The 25,266-nt window shown below is 37.0% G+C and overlaps 3 protein-coding genes across 3 annotated transcripts; all 3 read right to left on the reverse strand.

Annotated features, from left to right (window-relative positions):
• Positions 1 to 5,396: 5,396 nt before the first annotated feature.
• On the reverse strand, positions 5,397 to 12,774 carry LOC132266802 (uncharacterized). The gene is made up of 3 exons (XM_059767784.1): positions 12,518 to 12,774; positions 11,643 to 11,811; positions 5,397 to 9,265 (listed from the first exon to the last, which is right to left on the reverse strand). Exons 1-3 carry the CDS (start codon positions 12,629 to 12,631, stop codon positions 5,682 to 5,684), a joined length of 3,867 nt encoding a protein of 1,288 aa, XP_059623767.1. The 5' UTR covers positions 12,632 to 12,774; the 3' UTR covers positions 5,397 to 5,681.
• A 2,717-nt stretch (positions 12,775 to 15,491) lies between these two features.
• LOC132266812 (anthocyanidin reductase ((2S)-flavan-3-ol-forming)-like) lies at positions 15,492 to 17,259 on the reverse strand. The gene is made up of 6 exons (XM_059767796.1): positions 17,018 to 17,259; positions 16,735 to 16,901; positions 16,459 to 16,659; positions 16,157 to 16,316; positions 15,844 to 16,057; positions 15,492 to 15,756 (listed from the first exon to the last, which is right to left on the reverse strand). Exons 1-6 carry the CDS (start codon positions 17,142 to 17,144, stop codon positions 15,612 to 15,614), a joined length of 1,014 nt encoding a protein of 337 aa, XP_059623779.1. The 5' UTR covers positions 17,145 to 17,259; the 3' UTR covers positions 15,492 to 15,611.
• Positions 17,260 to 18,731: 1,472 nt separating this feature from the next.
• On the reverse strand, positions 18,732 to 20,566 carry LOC132281850 (uncharacterized). The gene is made up of 2 exons (XM_059783517.1): positions 19,801 to 20,566; positions 18,732 to 19,360 (listed from the first exon to the last, which is right to left on the reverse strand). Exons 1-2 carry the CDS (start codon positions 20,564 to 20,566, stop codon positions 18,732 to 18,734), a joined length of 1,395 nt encoding a protein of 464 aa, XP_059639500.1.
• Positions 20,567 to 25,266: the final 4,700 nt, after the last annotated feature.

The raw sequence follows: 25,266 nt of genomic DNA on the forward strand, positions 1-25,266 counted from the left end.
GATCGTCCTCTGACTTTTAATAAATCAAAATATCATCTATAAAAACAATGACAAAGTGATCTAAATAAGCCATGAAGACTCTGTTAATCAAATCTTTGAAGACTGCCGGTGTGTTAGTCAGTCCAAATGGCATGATACGAAACTCATAAGAATCATATCTAGTGAGAAATGCTGTCCTAGGAACATCTTACTCCCATACCCTAAGTTGATGATATCCAGAACGCATATCAATCTTAGAGAAGTATATAGCTCATTTCAACTGATCAAAAAGATCATCAGTCATGGGCAAAGGGTACTTGTTACGAATAGTAACCTTGTTCAATTCCCTATAATCTATACACATACGAAGCGAACCATCCTTCTTTTTCACAAATAGAACTGGTGTTCCCCAGGGTGAAGTACTCCTACGAATAAAACCCTGGCTAAGTAATTGCTGAATCTGATCCCTCAGCTCTCTCATCTCCACTGGTGTCATTCTGTATGGTGCCCTAGAAATAGGCGTAGTGCCTGGAGCTAAGTCAATCACAAAGTCAATCTCGCGACTAGGTGGCACTCCTGGAATCTCCTGAAAAACATCTGGAAAATCCTGTATAATTGGTATGTTATCCAATGACACAGTAATCGCCTCCTCCGTTTCCTCCTCCATATGGAACAAATATGTGCTAGTAACCCTGTTAGAACGTGGTATAGCTACAACGTACATATCCTAACCAGGTATGGTGAACACAATAAACCTATCATAACAATTAACTTGGGCATGGTAGTGCAATAACCAATCCATCCCAAGTATCACATCATAAGTGTGCATGTCCAGAACCAATAGATTGGCTAAAAATCTGAGTCTACCAATATCTAATGTCACAGGCCCATCACTCTCATGTTGTATTGCCTAAAGGTATAGAAATACCCTGAGGTCTACTGCATACCCGCGTCGTCATCCCAGATAAAGCAACAAAAGATCTAGATACAAATGAGTGTGTAGCACCCGTATCAAATAAAACATGCCCCAACGAACCATGAATAGGAAACATACCCTCAACAGCCTGAGGTACCTGAATACCCTGTGGCATGGGGTTGTACACACTGCCATAATGCAACTGTTGCGGTGCCTGTCCCTAAGGCTGTGGCGGTGCTAGTAAAGCCGGATATGTCTGTCCCTGAATCCGTGGAACCTGTGAAGTGGGTAAAGGTACCGGGGCCCTCTATCCCTGCTGCACATGCTGTCCTTGTCCCTGTCCTGCTTTAGGACACTACCTAGAAGTATGACCATACTCTCCACAAGTGTAGCAACTACCCTGGAAAGTACCAAATGGACTCCTCTGTCGGTTAGCCTGTGGCTGACCCTATCCTGCCTGTGGTCCCCCATTCTGTTACCTCTGAATGGGTGCCCCATCCCTGTAAGTATCTGAACCACCCTTGTGCTTCTTCCAAGACTACTGTCCCTGGAATTTGCCTTTTGTCATTCTGTCAGTGTCCATTGCCATTTCCTTTCTCAACTGACTAATTAGTAGAGTCTCTGTCACCCCGCTTCTCATTCTTAGCCTGTCTGAAGTCCACGGTCAACTGATATTGCTGTAAAGCGGCGTCCACCACCTGAGCATAAGTAGTGTAGGCTAGACTACCTGTAATAGCTCACTTGATAGACCACATCAGTCCCTTAACGAAACTATTTCGCTTCTTCTCTTCTGTATCCACCTCCTCTAGAGCAAAAAGAGATAAGTGTGTGAACTGCTGCTCATACTCTGCCACTGTCATGTTTCCCTGCTGCAGATTAAGGAACTCTGTCTTCATAGCTGCCCTGACTACGTAAGGGAAGTACTTCTCATCAAAGCGTGCACTAAACTGATCATAAGTCAATGACATTTTCTCCTCTGCAGTGGTAACTGACTCCCACCACTGTAGTACATCTCCAACTAGCTTGAAGGTAGCAAGCATCTGCTTCTGAACCTCCGTGTACTAAACTAGGCGAAGCTGTCGTTCGATATCCTATTTCCACTGGTGAGCTGCTTTCGCATCAGTCGAGCCTGAGAACTCAGGTGGGCTCCCTTTTGTGAAAGAACTCCTAGCATTTTCCCAAGTATCAACCTAAACAACCGGTATTGGTATAGGCACCTACTGAACCGATGGTTGATTCCGAAGTACAGCTGTCACACCTGCTTCTATAGCCCGAGCAATGAGGTCATTGATATGAGGAGGATACTTTGGATCTCCTCCTTGATCCTGAGTCTGCTGAACTTCCTCCTGTTCTTCGTAAAACTGACCATCATCCTCCTGAAACTGCCTACGGGCTGCTTCCCTTAGTCACTGATTGTTCTATCTAATCCTAGCGTTAACCATTCTGTTAACATAAAAAGACAGACATCAGTACGATTTAAACCGAACCGTAAAAGAATACAATGAATCCTAAACTTAAGCTCTAAATAAGAGAAAACGCTACGCGAAAGTCTTATACGATAGAATCCTAGAGACACTAAACCTGGAGTGCTCTGATACCAACTGTGATACCCCTCGAATCTAGAGTCACGGGTGATCAAGTCCGAGCACAGACCCGAGGGATACCAAACAATTAATATGTAAATAAGCACAGAATACAAGATAAATCAAAGAAATAAAATAATAAGTTGAAAAGAATTCTAATTATAAAATCCTCAAAGGTTACTATTGTTAAAATCCAATAATCCAAAATAACTCCATTAATTTAACAACTCGGGAATCCATCAAGTGGACCCATAATAAAATCCCAAACTGGAAAGGAAATAACTGTAACAAAAATCCAACGCTAAATATAGAAAGCAATCATACGTAATCGGAGGAGTAAGTCATTGTATCTGCTCTGCACGATCAAGCTCTAACCCTGGAACTGACGAACACCAGAAAAACAAGAAAGTGGGTCAGGCCCACATGCAAGTCCTATCCTATTACGATCTATACAGAAACCTGATACGCAGATACATCCTAGATAACTCAACAATAGCTAGAATAGTCCATATATGTATAAATACACACTATAGGACGCTCACTAGTCCAATAGGTCTGTCTCAGCCTGAGTAAAGATACCATGCAAATCGCACATAACGTGGTCATGTGTACCTAGACCTACCAGGGAACAACACCTATGTCCAGTTATCCATCATAGGGGATATACGCACTCTAACCATGGTCCTGAGACTCAAGCTCATACCATGGCACCATAATATATATATATAAAGTCCGTATACTCCTAATACAAAATATCATCCATCTGGTATAGTGGCCTAATATATGTATAACAATCCATCCAGAAACCAAAGTAGGTCATTCAATTATTTTATTGACATGACACAAATATAAGTAGGACTTAATATTTATGGTTAATCCATACCTCAATCCAGATTAGGTAAGACTTAGTATTTGAACTAATCCATCCCTAATATGCCATCGTCCCATACCGGTGCATACAATCCTCCAATTAGCATAATTGATAAAACAGCACCAGGTATTCATCAACCCTTCTCCAAAATATGCATCAATATAAATTAATACATATACAACGATATTAGGAATTCATTATAAAATCTAAAAATCATGTTCCAATTATTTAAATTGCTAAATTAAATCAAAGCATTTAAATCATCCAAATCGGCCATAAATTGATACAGTTAAAAGCAAGTTAAATACCAATTTATTCCAAACCAAGCGTAGTTAATTACAAGTAATTCACTACACTTATAACTCTGTTTAATTATGATTAAATAGTATTAAATTATATATAACAGAAGCTCCAAGTTCCAGCAAGTAATTTAATTAACCAAAACAGTGTGCAACCTATAGGTTTTTCCCTAAATTCGTCTTGCTCCATTCCTTAGTCCAATTATGAATTAATGTTTCCCCATAATATTACAGGTCTATAACAATCCCATACATCATTTAAAGCAGTTTAAACATAGTAAAAAATACCATGTACAGCCCAAACAACGCCCTAAAAATAGCTAATACATAATTCTGGGCGAGAGCAAGCTTTCACAAATTGAGAGCCTGTTCTATTAACATGGAAGTCGACTCCGTACCCTTGGGAGCCGGCTGTGGAGCTAAGAGCCGGCTCCACACTCCTTGGAGCCGGCTCTATCAATGAGGGAGCTGGCTCCCTCTTTTTGGGAGCCTGCTCTCTCACTCCTTGGAGTTGTTAGCCTTTTCTGCTTCATCTTCCTCGCCTCCGGCAATACCCCGGGCTTCTGTAATTCTTTTAATACTTGTTCTAGTGTTCATTCAACGTCCCAGATTATTTACAAGACATCGATATGCATCAACGATCTCAATTAAACAAAGCTTAAACGCAAAGACAGCGGGAACCAGTTAACAGAACTTTAAGAATTTGCAAACTAGTTTAATTCAACGAGATTAAATATAGTTTAAACACGCATTAAAATTTTGTTTTAGCATTAATTAAACCCCTGGAGTCTACCTAGGCATGCACAGAACACAGGTTTAAAAGAATGAGTTAGAATAGAGACTTGCCTCTGATTTCATTTTAGAAATCTTAAACCGTCTTCTCCAGCAACTCCGGCGACCTTAATTGTTTTACTTACATCCGCTGCTCCTGGTTCAACCCACAAGCATGCGTCAATTAATCCTCCTTGGTTCAGCCCTTAACCCTAACCAAAACCTTAACTTGTCTCTCTCTGTTCTCTCTCAAACCACCCTGTACTTTCTCTCAGCCTTCACAGTTTGTAAATAGAGTTCTAAAAACCCTTGCAGAAGTATAAAGGTATATATATAGGCTTATACAAATACCAACCCTAATTCTAATTACATAACCAAGTCAGCTACATCCGTGAAGAAAATAAAACCCTAAAATTATTAAAACATTTAATTCATTAATCCGCATAAGCGTATAATCCATATAAGCATATAATTAAGTCAATTAAAGAAAAAGTAAAATACAATTAAATAAGCAATTAATTAAACAATTAAATAAAACAATTCATTCAAATAACATAATTCACAATTAATTCAAATAAATAAGCAAATAAATAATTAATAATTAAAAATACAATTAAACAATTTATTAAAATACCATGACTATTCTTTTAAAATTAGGGATATTACATTTTCTTATGGATTTAGGCACAAGTTGAGATGGGAGTGTTCCAAAATAAATAAATAAAGAGGGACTTCAATAAAGATTTGAATTCAGATTCGAGATTAAAATCCAAACCTGTTAAAATGGACTTGATTGAATCTCCAGTCAACTCTGCTCCATTTCAAACCCCAAGGCAAGGATTATCCATATAGGTCATATTTATGGAATAATTTCAGTGTTATCATTATTTTCCTATAATAAATATAGAACCTTTCAAACTAAAGCATATTCCTATAATATAAAAAAAATACAATCGTTACCAACAGGAACAATCAAATGCTCGAACAAACCATACTTTCTTGATTTTAATTATCACAATTCACACAACCTAACCCATACATCTCCAACAATCTTTTTCAAATTAACATTTTCGAAATTGTTCGTAAGAAAAATGTAACAATATGTTGTTACATGTTATTAGTATACAACTCCCCCAAGAAGCCTGAATTCTTCAATAATTTTTATATCTTTTACTTCTACTCATCATGGCCCAAGCCATTCTTCCACAGTAGCCTCACTCCAACTTTGCAAGGAAATGACATGATTCTCTGTGTGTGTAAAACTAAGAATTCAGCTTCTTTTCAAGCATTTTGGCTCGCCGAAGAGCATCCAAGGCTTCAGCTTGCTTTCCAGAACGTTTCAAGTTTACTGCCTTTACCTTCTCCGCCTTAATCCTCTCCTCCAGTTCAATTCTCTCCTGGATAGAATTTTCACTCTTAACCACAACGGGTTTTGCTGGCTCTGGTTTTTCAGGGCCTCGGGATACAATACTAGCATCTTCCAAACCTATTGCTTTCAAAGCAGACAGAAGTTGAGGATCAAGAAGATCTTCAACACCAACATCATCAACTGGTTCTGCTCCACTAACAGAAGATTTCGTGGAATTATGGCCAGCCAACTCCTCCAACTGAGTTTCAAGAGCCTTCGCTAATTCAAACTCAGCATCTGCTTCTTCCGTTCGACCTTCCCTTCGCAGCTTCAGTGCCTGCCGCTTATGGCTGAGAGACTCCTGTTGAATCTTGAAACGATCACGACTGGACAAGGGTTTTGGAGCCAAATTTGATGAACTATGCCCTTTTTGTCCACTGGAAGCAACATCGAGAGTAGACCTTGATACCGAACTAGAACCAGGGGGTCTTGGAGCCAAATTTGATGAACTATGCTCTTTTTGTCCACTTGAAGCAGCATTGGGAGTGGAGATTGATACAGAACTAGAACCACTACCAGGTTGGGGATTATTGACATCCTCCAGAGACTTCTCTAAGAGTTTTGCCCGCCGAAGTTCCTCCCTAGCTTCCGCCAATTTCCCTTCTCTCTTGAGAGCAACTGCCCGCCTTTTTTGTGCCAGAATTTCTTGTCGGAGAGAAGCTTGGTCATTCTGAGAAACAGTCAAATGAACTGAATTTGATTCATCCATATGTGGCTTCTCGTTCAAATCAACTGTTTCTTCTCGTTTTCCATATGCAACACTCTCTTGACTGCCCCAATCTTCAACATTTTTCTCAGATGATTGAGAATTTCTCCAATCATCACCGGTAAGCAAATCCATTATGCTTGCGGACTGACCTGATGGAAGAATGAATCCAGTGCCTTCTGCTTTTCTTGTTTCACCTGGAGGACCTAAATCTTCTAACCGGGCCATTACAGGAATTGAAATATCAGAAATCCTTGGAGGAGGATTATTTGTACCCTTTTCATTCCATCCTAAACTTGTGGGCCTCTCAACATCTTTTCTATTCTGACCGACTGCTGCCTGTGTTGTCCCTTTATTTACTTCCACACCATCCTTCACACTTTGAGGCCCAAAACTCTGAGGTTCTTTATCATTTGAACCGTCAAACGGTTGTTCTTTCTTGGGGGCTTCTACTTCTTCCATTTGGGCCTCTAATAATGTCGCAGTTCTCAGAATTTCCTCAGCTTCTTCAGTTTCTCCTTTTCGTCTAAGGGCAAGAGCCTTTCTTTTCAACCCCAAAATTTCCTTTTGAATATCCCGATTGCTCCTTTTTGGTGGAACAACAAGAACTTCTGGAGAGGATGGGACCATGGATAGGTCATCAGAATGTACAGAACTACTAGCAGTTGGTTTAGAATGTTCTGCTTGCATGGTTACAGTTTCAACTTGATCGTTCCACCCCAAATTCTTCATCACTGAGAGCAGTGCTGGATCATGCATATCTTCTTCTGACACATCTCTTTCATCAACTGTAGTTTTAAGGGGAGAACTGATTATCTCATTTCCCATTCTTCTATCTATTTCAACCCGGACCTCCTTGTTTGGCACTTCAATCTCTGCCAACTGTGCCTCTAATACTTTTGCCATTTCCAGAACTTTATCCGCCTCCTCGGTCTCCCCTTGGCGTCTTAGAGAAAGCGCCTTTCTTTTTAAGCCTAAGAGTTCCCTCTGGATTTCACCTTTACTTCTTCTAGATGCCCCAACCTGGATGGTAGTAGGGGCTTGAGTAACAGAGGTATCACTGATCTTTAAAGGAGGAGTTTCACTTTCCTTAGAAGCTTTAGATGGAACAGCCACATGTTCATCCTCTTCATCCTTCCAACCCAAGTTACTAAGAAGTGAAAGAAATGTTGGATCATGCATGTCGTGATCTGTCACATCCCCTTCTCCTTCAAGATCAATAGTAGAAAAATCATCAGCATGCTTATCACTCATGTTTACCTGTGCTACTTTAAACTTTGAAGCATTATCCATCTCTTCAAGCTGCTGCTCAAGAACCTTCCCTTTCTTCAACTCTTCATCTGCCTCCTCTAATCGACCTTCCCTTCTCAAAGCAAGAGCCCTCTTTTTCAGGGCCAAAAGCTCTTTCTGAATCAGTCCTCTACTCTTTGGTGGCAGGTTACGGTCCATATCTTTTCTTCCGTCGACATTTCTCACTCCCACCTTGTTTGAATGTTCAATAAAATTAGTTCCTTGAGAATCGTAGTTGTCAAGGTCCTTTTCAAGTCCTTTTGCCTTCTTTAACAATGCCATTGCCTCCGCAATATTACCTGTCCTTTTTTTATTAACAGCTTCCCTTTTCAAGGACTGAATTTCACTTAACAATGCTTCCTTATCAATAGGGACAAGCTGGGGCTCAACTTCTTCAGGATGAGTACCTTCCTCAGTCCAACCTAATGATTTTAAGGCATCGACCATTTCCGGGTCATCCATGTCCCCATCAGTCACTTCAAAATTATTATCAATACCAAGATCATCACCAAGGCCCACCAGGTCATCAACATCAAAACCAGTACCTAGTTCATGCCTGATTGACAAGTCTTCTTGTTTATCAACATCCATACTACGAATCAAAGAGGAAAGCTCGTCATCAGAATCTTCAAACTCTGCCAAGAATTCCTGTTCCTCAAGTTGCTTTTCAAGAACTTTCGCAGTCTTCAGTTCTTCCTTTGCTGCAGCCAGTTTCCCTTCACGCTTCAAAGCAAGAGCCTTTTTCTTATGAGCAATGATCTGGGCCTTATCAATGCCACCAGCTCTCTTTTCTGTCTTAGGTTTTTGAGAGACTTCTCCGAGCAGAGTAGAAAGTTCACCCTCCAAACTCATGCTTGCCTTTTTTCGGTCTGCATTATGCATATCCATATCAGACCACCCCAAATCTCTGAGTTCTGCAGCAAGGTCATCTTTTTCTTTACTCTTCTGAGGAGGGAGTGGATTTTTTCTGCCAGAGTTGTTAGGGTCATCTTTGATTTTCTGGATTTCAATCATGTTGATTGACGACGAAGCCCTTTTACGATTTTTTCTTAACGATAGTTCCAAAGCTCCAGCCTGCCGCTCAAGCTCTTTTCCCCTTTTGAAGGCTCTTAGAGCTTCTTCAGATTTTCCTTCTGCTTTCAAAATTTTGTATTTCTTTTTTTCGTCCACAGCTTGTTGGCGCAATTCTTCAGGACTAGCAGATCCCATCTCCATCAGCATGTTATTAGGCTCCTCGACAGAGAGACTTCTAAGAATTTCTCCTCCCTCATCCTGAGTGGCAACTTCTTGAACATTCGAACATGATGCACTGCTTGTTGCCCTATGGATACTGGAAACCATGTCAGTGGCAGATCCTCGTCCTGATGAAACCAATCCCTTTCCATCATTACCCAGAATCTGATTTAAAACTTCATCATCAGATCTAGATGTCAATTTTGAACCTGCCAATAAGGCTATCAGCATTAGCTGGAAAACTACCTTTTGCAATGAAAAGTAGAACTGTCATTGAGTGTAACTAGTGCTTGTGCTTCTGATGCTTTTAAAGACAATAAGACTTCATTTTACATAATGACCACCTTAATTGAAAAAAACATGCAAAAAATCCAGGAACATTTCATATATATATATATATATTTTGATAAGTACCAGGAACATTTCATATATGAAATTCTGAATTAGGACAAAACACTCCAAACAGATATACCTCCTTTCGAATCAATCCCCTCAAACGACCGAGTTCTGCTAGAAGAATTAATTTCAGTATTCAAGAATGGGCATTCTAAAAGCATATGGATACGTTAAAAAAATACGATTCAATATCAGGCATATATTGGCATCTGTTCAATGCATTTTTACTTAATTTGTGTGGTATAGTGTACACACAAATTTACTTAACACATGGCCTTCCGATGCCACACAATGATTCAGCATGTATAAATTTCATAACAACCAGCAGGGCCATTCCAGATGTCTTGAAAAATGATCAAAGTGGAAGAAATGCGATCTTCAACGTTATCTACTTTAACATATAACAATCCAAGTGTTCAATGTTCTCACGAATGCATGACATTTGAGGTACCTAAAAGGAGCTTCACGCAAGATCTATAAAGGAGACCCTTAACATTCTAGGAAAGTATGTCATACTCTCTAAGACATCTTCTTCCCACATAAGGCCCGCTGCCACCATACACAGTCAATAACCTCTTTCCCTCATATAAGCCTTGCTATGAGATCCTCCTCTCCTCAGATAAGCTTCACAAGAAGATCTTGGCGAGATGCCCTTTACCCCCATATAAACCACACCACAAACACCTCTTTAGCCACAGTAAGACCTTGGTGAGGATCTAAGTATTAAAATTTAAAGTAATTTTAATTTAACAACGCGCAGGCAGTATTAGTAGTCAATGAATCATATTTTGGGTCAAGTTTTGTTACTGGGTCTTTACATGCGGCCTTTAACATGTCAAAACATCACTAGGTGTCAAAGTTCTCTATTTTGGTATCCCAGTTCTAGCACAAGTAGCAAAAAGACTAGCAGCCAAAATATCTACGTGCTCATTCAATTTATAGAAGTAGAATCTTAGAAACTCAAAGATTGTATAAAATATGATGCAACCTATACTTGAGGAAAAACCTAAAGAATTGTAGCCAACATTCCCAAAATTTCTCCCCTTCTTGCTCTCCTTTTACTTTCTACTCTGCAATGAGATTCTGCCATTCAAATCACAACCAGACTTTAACTTCTTCAATTGTTCCTTCCAAATCCATAAATAGAAACCTAACTCTTTCCCTATTACTTGGCATTCAATTAACAACAAAATCCTATTACTTGTCAAAAAAATTCTAACAGACTTCTTCTTTCTAAAATTCCAACATCAAATTACAAGCCAAGCCGAATCAAATTCCTTTCCATTTATAAAGCCTACAACTCTTTCTTCACTCTTCAAAATGCTAAAGTTGCATGAATTTCATAACATTAACCCACCACAAATAATCATGGTTAGTGTAGACAAAGGACTCTGGTCCTTGCCACGCCCTAGCCTCATACATAATTATTAACCGTAAAATGTCTTGACACGTCACCTAGGGTCTTCAAGGAGGGTGTGGTTTGGTGGGCAAAGAGGGAAGTGCTGGCGAGGAATGGTGTCCTCTTTACACCCACGGATAACCACTTCTAATTAGCAGTTATTTACATACTTGAGGAGAGAAGTGAAAAGGGGGTCAGTGGGACACATGTCATTTAGGAATGACACGACTCTAGACGTCTGTCCCCATCTCATTGGTTGTCTTTCACATGTGTATAGACCTCATGTGTGACTTCACCTATAAACTCCCCTTCTACTCACAAAATAGAGGGTCCTTTCCCCTCTCTAGAGAAGACCCCAACTCCAAGAGTATAAGATGGTCACCCTCTCCTCTCTCTCTCTTTTTTTTTCCCAGAAATTTACTGTCTCTCTCTTTCCTCCTCAATTCTCACCCCTTCCTTGTGGCCATTCCAGAGTGACGTGGAACCCTCTATAACAAACCCCTCTTCTACAGGTAGCATTATTCTCAATTTCCTAGTCTTGTTGCACATCATGCATTCCACGTCATAAAGATAAGATAGCAGCCACAATGTAAAGATAAAAGGAACCAGTTGAACTACATGCTAGAAATGCAGAGAAAAACTTTAGTAACCATTTGCTTCTGAAATGAGGAAAACCATGTAGATGTGCCAGAGAGGGGGAAAAAAATATGGAAAAAGATACGGAGAAATGGTAAACTGCATTGGCAAACTAAACTTACAACCTCAAACAACAATTGTATCTAAAAAATTACCTCTGCCCGATCTATTCTTGTTTCCATGTCGCAATTCAAAACGTGCTGCCTCTTCAAGTTTTTTACAGGGTTCACAAATTCGTACTGGTGAATCACCTTGTCCACGTAATAAGATTCTTTGCTGGGTACAACTATTGCAAAACAAGCCCCCACACCTACGGCAGTGGTGCTGAAAATAAGAAAACATCAATAATTAATTAAGGTTAAAGCAAATAACTAGTGATTATAAATTTCAGTGCCAAAACAAAATGTATTTCAGCTTGGCATGAAATATAAGGGTTCATATTTAAAAACAAATTATCATAAATCTGGTTTTCTTTTATTTCCTCTTTAGAACACAACAATACAAGACACTTATATCATATGGGTACTTATAGAAACTTATTAGCAAGTTCTTTAAATTGGATTGAGACCCAAAACTCCTTTAAAATATATATATATAAGTATGATTGCCTAACAAGTTACAACCCTGCTAATCACTGAATTTTCTCAAACATCAATAGATGTCCACAAAACATCATTGTGTATTATCTAACGAGAAGATATCATAGTCTCCAGTAAGTAATCAGTGAGATCCATATAGCCCGAGTATAATATTTAACAAACCCAATTCAACAAATTTAAACCTAAACATGGTAGTCTATTAGAACAATAAACCACAAAAGAACCAATTTAGAAAAATGGGTCTTGAATAAACGGGACATAAATAAATAGTACGCAAGTAAGAGAGATGATTCATCAATTTGAACCTGGTCATAATCATCAATTCTGAAATAAAATCCAAAATAACAAATTCTGAGAAATGGATTGTAAAGAGAAGTAGAAAGTAATCGTATAGTCGTAAGTAAACAGATCAGAGAGAGAAATAGAGATACCTTGCGATTGATGAATGTGAACTGCGAGGAACATCCTTGACAATGTGAGGCGTCAACCACCCAATTGTTCCCTCTCAGGGCAGGCTTTGGCGGCAATCCGATCTTCTCTAACATCCTTGCTATCTCCACCAGAAAAAGCAAAATTGAATACAAATTATAGAAACAGCAAGGGTTATTTAAAGATTATGGAAGGTCGTTTCTTTGAAATTTCAATCGGTCGTTGCTTCAAAGGCTAGACAAAGAAAATTGATAAATGACGAACGGTACGAACTGAAATTATTAATAATTTAAAAAAAGAAAAGAAAAAATGGAACGAAGCCAATTAGTCAATAAATTATTAATGGAGAGAAACGACGGCGTATAGAAATACGGAGCATAATTGTTTGCAAGGACGAGACCTTTTTCAGGATGGTGAAATACCCGTCTCATCGGGTACCCGGTCCGTCCCACCATGACCCATTTAGAATGCTTATGGGAGTGATTAAGTAGTAGTTTTGAATGAAAAGGGGTTAAGATTGAAAATTCATTGTTTTAGGCTGGCATGAAAGAATAGCCCTTCAATCATATCTTACATCATTTATACCGATGAATTACAATTCTATTTTTATAATTTATTTTTTATTAAAAAATATTAAGTTTATATAAAACAAAACATAGGTTAATCCAATATTTCAATAGCTAGATATACTTTTGTATTATTATTATTTTAGAACCTATATATATTATTGCGATGTTACAAGAGAAAAATAATTGTTACCTCTTTAAATTTGTAATACAAGTTTAAAAAATATTCTCTATTTTTTAAACTCATGCTCTGCTTAATAAACAGTTGTGGACAAAAAATATGACAACTCTGTTAAACGAATATAGGTTTGGGGTCCTCGCTTCATTGTCGTCCTATTAACATAGGTGTTGTCAACACCGGTAATCTATGAGCTTAAGCTTTTGAGTTTTTTGAGTTTTAATTTCATAGTACTTTGAAATCTCTATAAAATCATATTGTTTACATAAAACAACGTAAAAGTGTGATTATATTGTCATGAATAAAATTTTATGCTTATTTGATTATTAATTTAGATATCAGTTAAAGTGAAAAAAAAAAATCACCGTAATAGAAAACACTTCAAACAAGTATAAAAGAAATTATCAATTTTAATTTTCACTTACAACTTTAACATCTAAAATTCAACTTTTAACTCTTTTTTATTTATGCTTAATTTTAATGCATAGTTAAAAAGAGATATGTTTGGCGCGGCAAGAACAACTCATCAAATTGATTTTTAAGATTGCATATGCGGGTTGTTTTTTTTTTTTTTTTTTTTATGGCAAAAAACATCCTCTTACTCACACACGCTTTTTGTTACCCACATCGGTGCGGATTCCCCCTCCTTGAGGAACAGAGCCAAAACATGGTGTAAGGGGGGGCTATAGTGTAATTTTTTTAATAATTTCAAAGGGAGCAGTAGTTTAATTTTATAGGTATATATAGGGGCGGAGCCATAAATTAAATTTAGGGGGCACATTGTAAAAAAAAAATTCAATAATCACGACAATAAATATAGATTCTATAAATCAAGAAACAAAGAAGAAAAATTAGTCAAAATAATATGCAGTAATTTAAGAAAGATAAATAGTTAACAAAAAAATTTAGAAAGGAAAAAAAAAAAAAAAAAAAAATTGGAGTTTGATTCAAAAAGGAAATTTTGACTTTTTTAAAAGAAATTAAACGAATTTAAAGAGTAAAAAAGTGAAAGAAATACAAAATTTAAGAGATAATTTTAAAAAATAAAAATTTAAGGAGGGGCATTATCTGGATTTTTTCATATATACATGTAATACATGTAAAAATATATAAATTAAGTATATGTGAATGCCAGGCCAGGAGGGGCACGTGCCCCCAGGCATACACAAGCTCTGTCCCTGGTATATTAACAAAAAAAAAATCAGTTGGAACAATTGCCTCCACTTACTTGTGAATGCCTCCGTTCTTGCCCCTCCTCTTTGAAGATGGAGAGATTATAGATTATATTATTTGATCTTTGTTGGTTATTCAAGTGACTACTTACATGAGAAAATTGATGAATATGATTCTCATTAATTTCTGCATTTACGAGAAATTTCCATGGTCCAAAACCTCAAAAGCCCATTCAACTTTAAATCTAAAAATAGTCCTATAGTTTGTTTTATTTCTTCAAACATACTGTATTGTGCGACCTGAGACCACCTAGCTTTGTGTTTAGGGAGAACCATCATCACCTTGTCACTGTATGAATGAAGGTTGGCTCAACGGTCCTTTTGCTTGGGTGGCCTGGGTATCTTGCATTGGGCCTTCTTTGCCCTCTTGCCTTAACCCTTTTTGTACTGTACTTTTTTTATTTTTTTATTTTTTTATATATAAGTTGATTTGCCCCAAAAAAAAAAAAAAAAAAAAAAAAAACACACAAACAAAACTCTTATAATTATTCCAAAATCAATTTTCAATTTTTTGTTTTTTTATTTTTTTTATCCTGACAAACAACTCCCACAAAACTGCACAATTAAAGGGAAATTCACTTTTGAACTATTGAACAATTAGTTAAATATGAAAGAAAGAAAGAAAAAAATTGTTTCACATAAAAAGAAAAAAGAGGAGCTTAAATAGTGTTTTAAATTTAGAACTAGGATTTGTCCTGAATTGAAGGCAAAGAAAAATGAGTTACTGATTACTTATTTTTATCTTTGATTTTGAAAAGATCTTCAATTTTGAAATAATTGATATTGAGTTTCCTTTATTTTGGGATCACTGAAATATACTCTTTTTTTTCATAATTAAAATCAGTTATATTGATTATGTTGTTCTTTCTATGTGGAGATGAAATTGTGGAGATTTGTTTTCCCATTTGCTTTCAGTGTATAAGCCACATGTACACGGACCTGCGCCTTCAATAACGCGACACGCGCGCGCACACATATATATATATTGTAGTCGTTGATATGCAATGAACAAAGAACTATTTTATTTGGATAATAGCACATATTTTATTATATTGACGTGCAAGCATTTGTAGGTGAAAGCTTAAGCACTGTTTAGCAGCAATTACATCTGTTAAGGTCTTCAATTCTGCAATAGCTCCTTAGCTTTGAAGTAGGCCACGGATTGGTCATAAATGTCTTCAATCCCGTACTTAAAACTGAATCCCTCGTTGATAAGTTTTTCTGATGAGATGATCAACTTGGCTTTAGAGGGGAAATCTCCAAAACTGCAATTGATAAAGAAGACGAAGAATATGTTAAACTTGTTTCATTTACACCACAATTCATAGACACTAGTTATGAAGTGGGCTTACTCAGTAGGGACTTTGTATTGAGGGTATCTTTTATTTAGGAACTTTGCAAGCTCAGGAACACTTGTATTAACAGCACAACAAATGTAGCGGCCAGAAGCTGATTCTTTCTCCGCCACAAATATGTGGGCACGGCAGACATCCTCAACATGTGAAATGGAGATTGAACCCGACAGCATCTGCATACCTTTCAGCCCGTTGATGAGGAACTCATTCCCTACAAAACCAATTGAAATTCATTTCAGACATCCTCTGCATTATGCTCTTGTATTTAGTTGATTAAACTACCTATGTATTTCTGGTTCTGATTTTACACCTGTGATTAAGGACATGCCAAGACCGATACTACTAGGGACGTCTGGAGTAAGTGAAGGACCGGCCATGAGAGTAGGAATGACCGTGATGAGATCAATGTTGTTTTCTTTGGCGAACTTCCAAGCTGCTTTCTCAGCTAGTGTCTTGGAGGCAGGGTACCCCTGCAAATGCATATAATTTTACTAAATCATCTTGTTATTTTGTTTCTCAGCACTGGACTAGCCCTTTTATCTTGTTAATTTGTATCATGGATGTACTAAGTTAAAAAATCAGGAGAATGTGAAAATTTTGGATTCTAATTACCCAAGTAGGTGGCTTCACTGAAGTCAGGAAGTCAATGTCAGTCCAGTTCTCCTCATGCATGACCAGGCCAGTTCCATTCAGCTCATTGATGCTTACAGCAGCTGCTGATGATGTTAAAACAACACGTTTCACGGTTCCTGATTTCGCACAGGCTTTTAAAACGTTGACTACTCCTTGGATTGCTGGCTTTATCATGTCATTCTGCGTTCCAAAATGTGCAATCATAGTCAATTTAATTGTGATATTGGTTTTGTGAATCTGTAATTACTTAATTACCTCTGGATCTTCAGAAGCGAAGTTGACTGGGGTTGCGACATGGAAGACAAGATCACAACCTGCTATAGGAGCACCAAAGCTTGCTTCATCAGTTAGGTCTGCTCTGAAGATCTTTAAGTTGCCCAAACTCTCTAGTGATAGGAGGTGTGAGACCTTTTTCTGATCATCTGCATTAATTATATGAAAATATGTATAAACATAGTGGAACACCAGCAAGAAATAAACAAGAAAAGAAAATAAAGGGAGTTGGAGTGAAAAGTGAATTAAGGAGAGAGTAGCTAACCAGGGTTTCTAACAGTTGTATTGACGGCATAGCCTTTCTCAAGCAATAGTTTGACAAGCAACGAAGCCACGAAACCAGAGCCTCCAACAACACATGCCGTCTTCAGTATCAGTGGTTGGGTCGCCATTAATGCGAATTTTTAGCTCTCTCTAAGACGGATGGTAGTAAAAGTCTGATGATGAAAAAGAAAGATACTACTAGATCTATATATACAAATTTCACAATCCAAACACTATGAAAGATATTTAAGGGCATACGAACAATAGAGCAAACAACATAAAATAGCTGTTACGTTTTCATCTAATTGAATTGGAAGGAAGAAGGTGAGCACGTGAAGTCAATATACACCTAACAACTCTTATTAGTATTACCTTCTCGTTTTTGGAAATAATATAGTAGAAAACCATTCAGGAATTTATTTGACTGTCCATTTTTGAAAGCCAGTTGCTAAAAATACTGAATTGTGAAAAAAAGTCAGATCTCGAAGAATAATTTTCGCCAGTCTCTTCAGACCAAATATCGTATTCTTGGAATTTTGAAATTTGCAGTTGACTTTTGACAATCCATTTCTTCCTTGCCTTTAAAATGTTTACTTTACTACTATATAATTTTCCACTTATTATCTAAATCCAAACAAATATAAAGTTAATATGATTAACTTGTGTACATGCGTAATTATTGGGACACGAAGGCAATTGCTATTTAAGGTTTCTAAAGCAAGGAAGTGTTTGGTGGATTTGCACGTAAGAGGGGTAGTTGGCCAACTTAGTAATGTGATTCCTCACGTGCCATTTTTGCATTTAGGTGAGAATCATGAAATGAACATGTTTACAGAGTAGTTGATTGATATATATATATATATATATATATATATATATTCAATTTAAGGGCACGGTGTCCCGGTGAAACAAAATTAGAATCTAGGCGTTACAGGACTCAACAAGCACTTCAATTAAGGTCCAAAATGTTTGCTAAAAAAAAAAAATTAAGGTCCAAAATATTCACTTCAATTAAGGTCTAAAATACTTATTGTTTCCTGTACACCAAAGTGTCGCAACATTCACAACACATGATACTCGAATGTCAAGTATCATTCTAGGACGTCATCTTAAATTGCATCTGGAATTAAAAATTTAAATAATATGTGTTGATTAAGGGTTCGTTTGGTTTGGATTGTAAGTGGCTTTAAACCTTGGGTTAGGAAATTAATGAAACTACTTTTGCAGCAGAGAATAAATTTAAGGACAGGAATGGATGAAAATAAAAGAACCCTCCACATAGTCTGTGGATAGGATGAATATCGATTATTTCAGCTAGATAATGCAAATGACAACAAATATTTTTCCGTCAGAGTCAGTATAATATAATCCAACCTGTGTCATATTATATAAAATAATTGACATTCTATATGAAATAGGGTATTTAGCTTGAAACAATGCAATAATATGATATGGGATTTCCAAATTGTAAGTTTGTACAGAGTCTGTAACAATGTAACACAATAAACATTTGTAATTTCTTTACAGCAGCCATGAACTGCAATAGATGCAACAATTACATCTCAGACAATGACTCCCTGCCTCAAACTAAATTCAGAAGTAAATAAATAAATTCACAAGAAAATCTATAAAATTTTAGTGGAAATTTAGAATAATAAATTCTTCCCTGAAGTGCAAAAACCTACTTCAGTTAATCTAACAACTCACACTCCTTTTCAGGGTTTCCAAAGCACCACAAAGCGAGGAAGGAGAGCTCTCGGGTTCAATGAATAGAGTTCTTCAACATTTGGTTCGAGGCCTACTTTTCCAGCAATAGAATCGAACCCTGTATACCCAGCTAATTCTTGAAAATTCTCCATATGTCCATGGACTCTACCAGCAATTACTCTGCATATTATCAAAGCACTCCTTAAAGATGGACGACTATCATCATATAGTCTGATAGATTCCAGTGCTCTTATACTTGTGGAAGTAGTGAAAACACCTGTGAGTACTTCCTTTTTTATGGAGAAACCATGTCTTAAAATTCGACATAAACAACATTCATGTGATGCACATAGGCTATACGAGCCATTTGATTCAAAGGAGCATTCAACATATGTGCCGTAGAACCTTAAGAGCTCATTCCCATCGGCCAGGCAACGCTGATTTTTCTTCGACTGCTTGCTTGCTTTCATCTTCACCATTTCTCTATGTTCTTCAAACTGATCTACTGTTTCTTGCATGTTGTGGACCTTTAAAATCTTGTCTATATGCCCATAATTGTTGTCAGATTCTGGCCAACCCTTTCGAAAAATCATCTCTACAATCCTCCGAGATGGATCTCCTTCAACAATTTCAGTGACTGCATCAAAAGAAAGGACACTTTGACATCTCTTAAAAAGCAGAACGAATTCAGCATTTGAATCCATCTGAATGGTTTAAAGGCTAAAAAAGGGAAATTTGAATAATAGAACCAACAAAAATAAAATCCAATAAAGATATATATGTCAAAGGAATATATAATAGGCTCCTCAGACTCTATATATACTCAATTTTGTTAAAATTGATAATTATAATTATAAGGAGAATAAAAAGGAGACTGTCAAATCAAATGACAATGATTCCAAATTTGGGAACTACATTTGACATAAATTTCATTCAAGATTAATATAATGGTCACAATGTATGTAAATAATAGCAATGGAAGAAAATACACTAAAACTAATGATATACAACCTTCAACAACACATATATGAATTTAGGGGGGGAAGAGGGGAGATTTCAGTAAAGGGTTTCTTTTACCAGCATGTGTGGAGAGACGATGTGCTTCAACAGCTTCCATTGTTGCAAATTCTTGACCACATTCATGGCAAGTGAAAATTGAGTAACTACGATAATCTGTCCCAAAAAGTGCCTCAGGGTTTTCAGGGGTGGTATTCCCATATCCAGAGCCTCCCCTCCTGTTTGGTGCCTTTATCAGAGAGACGGATGTCCCTCTGGGTTTTTTATGGGGCGCTATAGGGCGCCGCCTACGGCCAGGTGTCCCAGGCTTAAAGGTACCCCCAATGGTTGAACCACCACTGGTACCCTTATTCCCAGTAGTACTCTCAAGTTCAATTTCAAAAGTTGAATCACTGAGGACTACTTCATGGGTTATTGGGTTTAAAAACTCACAGCTCCTAATAGACCTTGGACTACAACTTGGTTGTTTTTCCATACTGTGCCTCTTACTTCCTCCATGGATGACATCCTTGAGATCCGAAATGGTCATCGAACACCCAGACCTGCTTGGTTCTCTTGTCAACTGATTGCCATTGCCATTGCCATTGCCCTTTGGATAATGAACATCTGGTGGTTCTCTTGTCAACTGATTGCCATTGCCATTGCCCTTTGGATAATGAACATCTGGTGGTTCTCTTGTCAACTGATTGCCATTGCAATTGCCCTTTGGATAATAAACATATTGTTCTCTTGTCAACTGATTGACATTGCCCCTTGGATCATGAACATCTGATGGCTTTGGTCTGCATTGCAGTGATCTCTTCAATTTAAACCAAAATGCTGGCATCCTCTTTCAAACTTCAAAAACTCTATTCTAAAATTCTCTTCCTTTGTTTGTGAGAAAAGCTTTGTTATATAGAGAGAGAGATAGAGCACATCTATTTCCATTTTTATATAACAGCTACACACAATAATGATAATAGGAAAGCAGAGCAAACCATCAAGGAAACTAGTTCTCTCGTCGTATGGTTGCTGTTTTTAAATACAAAACTCACCATATCTGCTATTTATTTCCTTGCTCAGATCAAACCAGTTTACATATACATAGAAGATATAATCTTAATTTACTTACCCAAAAAAAAAAGATACAATCTCAATTTATAGCAACTTTAAAAGGTGTTTCTGGGGAATCAATGAAAAGATACACCATCGTATGAAAAGTCTTATTAAAATAATTGAATTGAATGACAAAAAAGTGACTGATATATATATATATATATAATTATGTATAAGGGACCTGGAAAAAATATTCTTCCTGACATTAATAAACGACTAAGATGGCATTGTATAAGGGACCTGGAAAAAATATTCTTCCTGACATTAATAAACGACTAAGATGGCATTATATATATATATATATATATATATATATATATAAAAGTTAAAGTTAAATAAAATGTTATTCACCTGTGGGGCCCACATGATTTATAAGTCAATATAATGACTTATTTCTTCTTCTCTGCGTATCAGCTTCTCTCTCATTCCAGAAGCTCTCTAGGCTTTTTTTCTTTTTATGGTTTCAAGCTTCAAGGCTTAATTTCTCTCTCATCTCTTATCGGATTAAGGTGCCGTTTAAGGCAAAACGAAGCCCACGACGAGCTCTACGCATCCATATGAACAATTCCAGATTTAATACCACGTCTACCATTTTCATTATAAACTTTTAATTATTATCTTATTTAACTTATTTACTTCTTTTTTTCTTTTTCTTTTTTTCTCTTTTCACAAAATCCCCTACTCTTTTAAAGCATCTCCAGCAGTATGTTAAAATATTCTTTTGTGTAAAATATACACTGCCATTTATGATATGTAAATTTTTTTATCTGTCACTAATATGTAAAAGAGTAATGATAGTTGCACCGATTTGTTATAGTGAATTACCTAACCGAATATTTCTGATTAGTTATTTATACACTATACATGTAAGTAGAGGGCCCCACTTCTTTATATATGCAATTTGTTGTAGTGAATTGTCAGACTTGTTTCTTTTAATTGATCCATTTATGCATAAATAAAGAAGTGGGCCCTCCACATGCATGTATTGTGCATAAATAACCAATCAGTAATATTCGGTTAGGTAATTCATTACAACAAATCGGTGCAAATATTATTAATCTATGTAAAATTGTTATGTATTTTACACAACCTTTTTACACAGCCACATAGCATATTTCCTTTCTCCCCCCTCTTTCTCATTCAATTAACCAATCAACCTTATATTAAGTAGGTTTGTAAAAATTATGTGGGATCCAGACCTAACACTCTATATTAAGTAAGTTTGTAAAAATTATGTGGGGTTTAGATCGACATGACACTGATTGATTGTTATTGATGAATATATTTTTACACAAAAGGTATAAAACAATAGCAGGAGTTAAAAATAAATAATCCAAATTTTTTTTGTAAATCTATGATGACACATTAGATTTACACCGATATATATATATATATATATATATATATGTATATATGTACACAACAGTTGGAGATGCTCTTACTGTTATTGTCAAAAGAGTTGGGACGAGAAAATTTAATAATAATAAAACTAAATTCAAAACATTTTTTACAAAAAAAAAAAAAAAAAAAAAGATTTTTTTCTTTTTTAAAAAAGGGTTAATTACAACGACACCCCATGAGGTTTGCCATATTGACAGCCATATATAACTTAGCCATTTTTTGGACAGAGACACCCCATAGGTTTACAAACTTGAACAATGACATCCCATTTTAAAAAAACGGAGCCAAACACAGCCTAAAGTGACATGAAATGTCTAATATGCCCTAAGATATATTTTAATCATCACTTAAAATGACCAAACTACCCCTTATCTCATCTCTCTCTTTCAACAGCTCTCATCTCATCTCTCTCTCACACACACAAACTGCTCCATCGCCCTCCTCTTCTTCCACACCCTCAAACCCCTAATCCGTAAATCAAACCCAATTTTCTCTCTATCTCACACACACAGTATCTCTCAAACCCCCAATCTCAATTCTCGGCCGCCGATTCCATGTCGCAGTTCTTCTCACAGTCGAGCCCTCCACCGGCTGAGCCACCCGCCGTCATCGAGTGATCGAGGAGTTGGGTTTTAGATTCGTGTGATGGGTGACTATCCAGCACGGTTCGGAGAGCACTTTTAGGATGGCGGCCGGCAAGCAAGAGGGAGTGCTCAGCCAGTGGAGAGCTTGACTGTGGATGGCTCAGCTGTGGAGGACTCGCTGCGGCTTGTGAGGGCTTGGCCGGTGAGGGCTCGGCTGTAATGAAAATGGCCTCATCATGTTTGGGGTGTCATTGTTCAAGTTTCATCATGTTTAATTCTAGTGAACTCGGTGTGAAGCATCCTGATGGGTTTATAGAACTCAAAGACAGGTCAAAGGATATTATAATCTCTGGAGGTGAAAACATCAGTAGTGTGGAGATCAAGAATACTATGTACTTGCACCCAACAATTCTAGAGGCATCTGTGGTGGCAAGGCCGGATGAGCAGTGGGGAGAGTCGCCTTGTGCTTTTCTGACATTAAAGCCCGGGGTTGACAAGTCTGATGAACATCAGTTGGCGGAAGATATAATGAAGTTATGCCGGTCAAAGATGCCTGCATATTGGGTTCCAAAATCTGTAGTGTTTGGACCACTGCCAAAAACTGCTACAGGGAAGATACAAAAGCATCTGCTGAAGACCAAGGCAAAGGAGATGGGACCAATTAAGAAGAGTGAGTTAATCTTGAGATGGTATAGAGCAAAATAAAATGAGGCATATATGTGGTGCTTATTTTCCACTTCCTTTTTTTGTTCTTCTTTAGTTTCAAAACGGGGTAAGTGCAAAAAACACCCCTCTAGTTTGAAAAAGTTACAAATAACACCCCTGCCGTTCAAAATTGACCCCTCGAATTTCAAAAAGTTGCAAATAAGGGTTTCTGACCAACATTTTTGACATGTGCCATGCATGTGAGCAAATGTTGGCCTGTAATACCAAAAATACCCTTTTGCACTACCCAAAATGCCCAAAGGGGAAAATTTGCACACTTTTGAAAGTACAGGGGGTTTTTTTGTAAATAATGAAAAATTTTAAAATTCTCTTCTCTTCTAACGGCTCTCTACCTAATTAAATAAATTAAAAATAATTAATTTAATTTTCTCTCTCCTATCTAACAGCTCTTTCTCTCTCTATATAATGTTTACTCTCCCTCTCACACACACACACACTCTCTCTCTAACTTCTCTCTCTCTCTAACTCTTCTCTTTCTCTAACTTCTCTCCCACCATTATATTTCCATTTTCTATTTCTTCCTCCCATTATATTTGCATTTTGGATTTCTTTCTCTGTGTATCTTTCATTCTTTGTGCAGGTTGATGGAAAATGGCTTCATCTTCAAGCTCATGTAGCAAGAAGTCAAGAATGCAAGCATCAAGTCCAACAAAAAATTTGCATTGTGATTGTGGAGTCTTGACTCCATTGAAGACTTCTTGGACCGAAAGAAATCCAGGCAGAAGATTCTATGGGTGTCCAAATTACAAAACAAAGTCATGCAAGTTTTATAGGTGGGAGGATGAAGAATTATTAGAATATTACAAAAGGTTTGTGTTTGATCTCATGTGTGAAGTAAGGAAGTTGAGAAATGAGATAAATGAAAACTACCATGAGGGTCTGAGGCACATAAATGGTGGTAATAGTTGTAATGGTGTTTGTGTAGGTTTTCTTCTCGGTTTTTTTACTTCTATTGCAGTTACTGTAGCAATATTTGCAGTTGTAAAATGAATACTGCAAAATTTATGAATCTGTGAACCTGTGATGCAAAACAATGTTTGTCAACTTTTATTGGATTGTGAACCTGTGATTGAAAATAAGGCACGCAAAAAATTTTACAACTCATATACCAATGTGTGGAGCTGTGCATACACATCACAAAAAATACTGTCATTTAAGTGAGTACACATCACAAATAATGTTGTACTAGACACTGCATGCACAACTACTAGCAGTAAAGTTTCATATACCAATGTGAACTTATGCATACACATCACAAATAATACTGTCATTGAAGTGAGTACAACCACAAAAAGTCATTGAATTGATTAGAACACTACATGCACATGAAGCAAACAGACCACCCATAAGTCCGAAAGTAGCTTTAAGCAAAAGTGCACCAAAAGAGTTGCATCCAAAGTCAGTTCAACCACTGTCCATTGTCCTACAAGTAAAAAATGAATGTATTAGATGTGCAGACATTTATTATAAATAAATTAATGGAATCAAACTTTTTGGGACTGTCCACATACCATAGATTCCTGGGTAGCAAGTGTAGGGTCAATTCCAAGTGTTTCAGATTGGGGCACATAAGTAACCTTCACATGTAATAAAAGTAGACAAACATAAGTATGGTATGCATAGGTATTACACTCATAAATTACACAGTGAAAAAAAAAATAAGAATATATATTACCTCTTGTTGCACAGTTACATGTCCTTTAGCTTTAACTGATCTTGC

The sequence above is a fragment of the Cornus florida genome, unplaced genomic scaffold (genome assembly GCF_030987335.1).
Source record: "Cornus florida cultivar Cherokee Brave unplaced genomic scaffold, ASM3098733v1 CherokeeBrave_3.0.0_Hap2_Chr01, whole genome shotgun sequence".
Taxonomy (NCBI): Eukaryota; Viridiplantae; Streptophyta; class Magnoliopsida; order Cornales; family Cornaceae; genus Cornus; species Cornus florida.